Genomic DNA, 2615 nt, shown 5'->3' on the forward strand with positions numbered 1-2615 from the left:
TTTAAGGGGTTTGTTACTGGGATTGGACCTAACTGTACTCTCTTGGTAAGAAAGGGAAATGAGTTAAAAAGCAAAATTATTGAGCTGTTACTTTAAAAGCGATTGAAAACTTCATAGCACAAAATCATAGCAACAACCCATAGAGCTTTTCCTTTTTTTCTTTTTTTTACCAAAACCATACACATCTCCCCCTTTCTCAGTCTCTCTTTGACTGTCTCTCTCTCTCTCTCTCTCTCTCGCGCGCGCGCACACACACACACACACACACACACACACACACACATACCCTCACACCCACACACACACACACACACACACACACACACACACACACACACAGCCAGAAATCTGACTTTGAAGGAAAAGCTATATCTCGATGGTTAACAGCTCGCATTGGTCGACAAAAAAGAAGAAGAACAAACACAGAGAGGTATTATTCTGGGTTTGTTAATCTCTATTTTGAATGCTGCTCGTTTTTAAAGATGCGATGAAGTCTGTTGGCATTTTCAGTGTGCTCAGCATTTATCCCTGACATTAGCTCAAAGTTTATGCTCCAGGTGAGGCTTGAACTCACAACCTCAGCATAGCTGAGCCTAATACTGCCATATAAGTACCGCGCGCTAACTGATTGCACCACTGGAGCACATGCTCAAAGGTTTTATTCCTTTCTCCCTTCATTCAACTGGTCTAAGGGAAAAAACAGGGGGACAGAAACAGCTTAGTCAGTAACTCATAGGACAAACGCTTTACACTACACTATATTGCCACAAATCTCACGCTCGTAGTCTATGTACTATATATAGGATTAATCGATAGATGCATTGTAACAGCAGTCTGGCGAGGGAGGAGCGGCTAGCAGGTCCAGCAGGCATGTGGTGTGGAGGTTAGCCGGATAACTCAGAGCCAGTTAGTTAAACAGACCTTTATTTGACGTTAGCAACATAAGACCATACAAGCCAGGTCCCACGGCTCTACCCTGTCCGTACATACATGTGCGGGGATCGGTAGTCGCCGGCGCCAGCCAAGTTACAGCGATAAGGTTTCTCTGAACAGCAATGCGATCAGCATGTAACAGCCACCACTATACTCCCACACCCACTAGGGGACTCCCCCAACTACAATAATAGTAGGGCAGTGGTGCTATAATACAATAAGGGTTGTCACAGCATGCATTAATATATGTGGGGAATCAGGTTTGTTTTTTCTATACATCTATGTTACAAATGGTTTTTTTTTTCAGTCTGTGCGCATTTGTTTCAGATCATTTCTGTTTCACTTTTTTCATATTTCACTTTTATTCTTTAATTTTCGTAGGTTTTAGTGTAGTTTACTAAGAGATATTGAACTAATTGATAAAGAATTCAAGCATGCGGCAACCAAGTCTTTGTATCCCTGTATTCTACCACTATACCATAAACTTCCATTTAGCAAAACTAAAATGAACGAAAGTTGAAGTCTGTGTCTACTTCTTTTCATATAAATGAGCTTTGCCTCAAATAAAATTTGCCTCTGTTATACTATTTCCCAGTAATGTTTTAGAAGCAGTTAACTGTACTATTTGATTTACTTTCACACATTTAAATGAGCTATTCTGACATCCTTGGCACTTACTTTTTAAAAAGCAGCTAAGTGAACTACATATAAATGTTGATTAGTCTTCAGTACAGTTTGCTTAGTGCCACTGCAGCGAGAGGTGATTGGCTTCTACAGTTCTTGGTAGTGGAGGAGCACATGACTGGCTAAATCTTGGTTGAATTTGGTACAAAAAAAAACAAAAAAAAAAACCTATTGCCTCTCACATGATGGATTTGCTTGACCAACCGGTGGCAGGTGAATAGAAATGCTGAAAAGCCTTCAGTACAAATATTAGGAAAAGGACAAACACAATCTTTAAATATCAAACATGCTTTACTCTTCCTGTGCACTCGCACCACAGTCAGCTGATTTCAGTTCATGTGGAGGAGCAAAATTGTGGAAAAGTCATGTGGCAATAGACATTTTTACCTCACAAAAATTGCAAGAGTGCAATGGTAAAGAGTAAAGTGCATCTAGGACAGAAAGAACACATACTGCTGAAAGTGGGATATTAAAGCTGCGTTCATGCCAAACCCAGTAGTATAGGCAGTGAGGCGCAATAGGGCTTGCAGTCACCTGATCTAAAGCAGCGATCAGGTGTCAGTCTTGCTTTCAACCTTGGTGTACGGTCCCCACCCCCCCCCAGACACCTGTGTGTTCTTATTAGAATAGGGAATTGCATGAGCATGTGGAACCATAGCCAACCTCCCCCCCCCCCCAAACTCAGTTCCCCATCACATTTAAAGCCATACATGACTGGATCCTATACGGACTAACAATCATTACATTGTGGTAGTATACATCATGTTCTAGAGGGATAACATGTATGAAACCCAAGTGGTGCATTTATAACTCATTGCTCAAAGTTTGAATAAAGCAGGCTTTATTTTAAGATCAAGACATTACATGGACCCACTACATTGTCAGACCCCAGCCTTGGTCTGACTGTTGGCTGGCAGTGGCTTGCCCATGTGGATCCCCACTGTGAGGCCAGACTCTTTGCTGGCATATTTCTCTTTGACCTCAGGCTTCAGCAGGAA

The 2615-nt window shown here is 41.7% G+C and overlaps 1 protein-coding gene across 1 annotated transcript in view; it reads right to left on the bottom strand.

Annotated features, from left to right (window-relative positions):
• Nucleotides 1-2546, bottom strand: part of LOC102192180 (NAD(P)H dehydrogenase [quinone] 1-like) — a 4417-nt gene extending 1871 nt beyond the window's left edge. The window contains exon 1 of the mRNA XM_005749734.1: nt 2505-2546. Coding sequence (XP_005749791.1) covers nt 2505-2546 — 42 coding nt within the window. The remainder of the gene's footprint in view (nt 1-2504) is intronic.
• Between the last annotated feature and the right edge of the window lie 69 nt (nt 2547-2615).

Source organism: Pundamilia nyererei, unplaced genomic scaffold (genome assembly GCF_000239375.1).
Source record: "Pundamilia nyererei isolate P.nyererei 1_Seehausen unplaced genomic scaffold, PunNye1.0 scaffold00253, whole genome shotgun sequence".
NCBI classification, from domain to species: Eukaryota; Metazoa; Chordata; class Actinopteri; order Cichliformes; family Cichlidae; genus Pundamilia; species Pundamilia nyererei.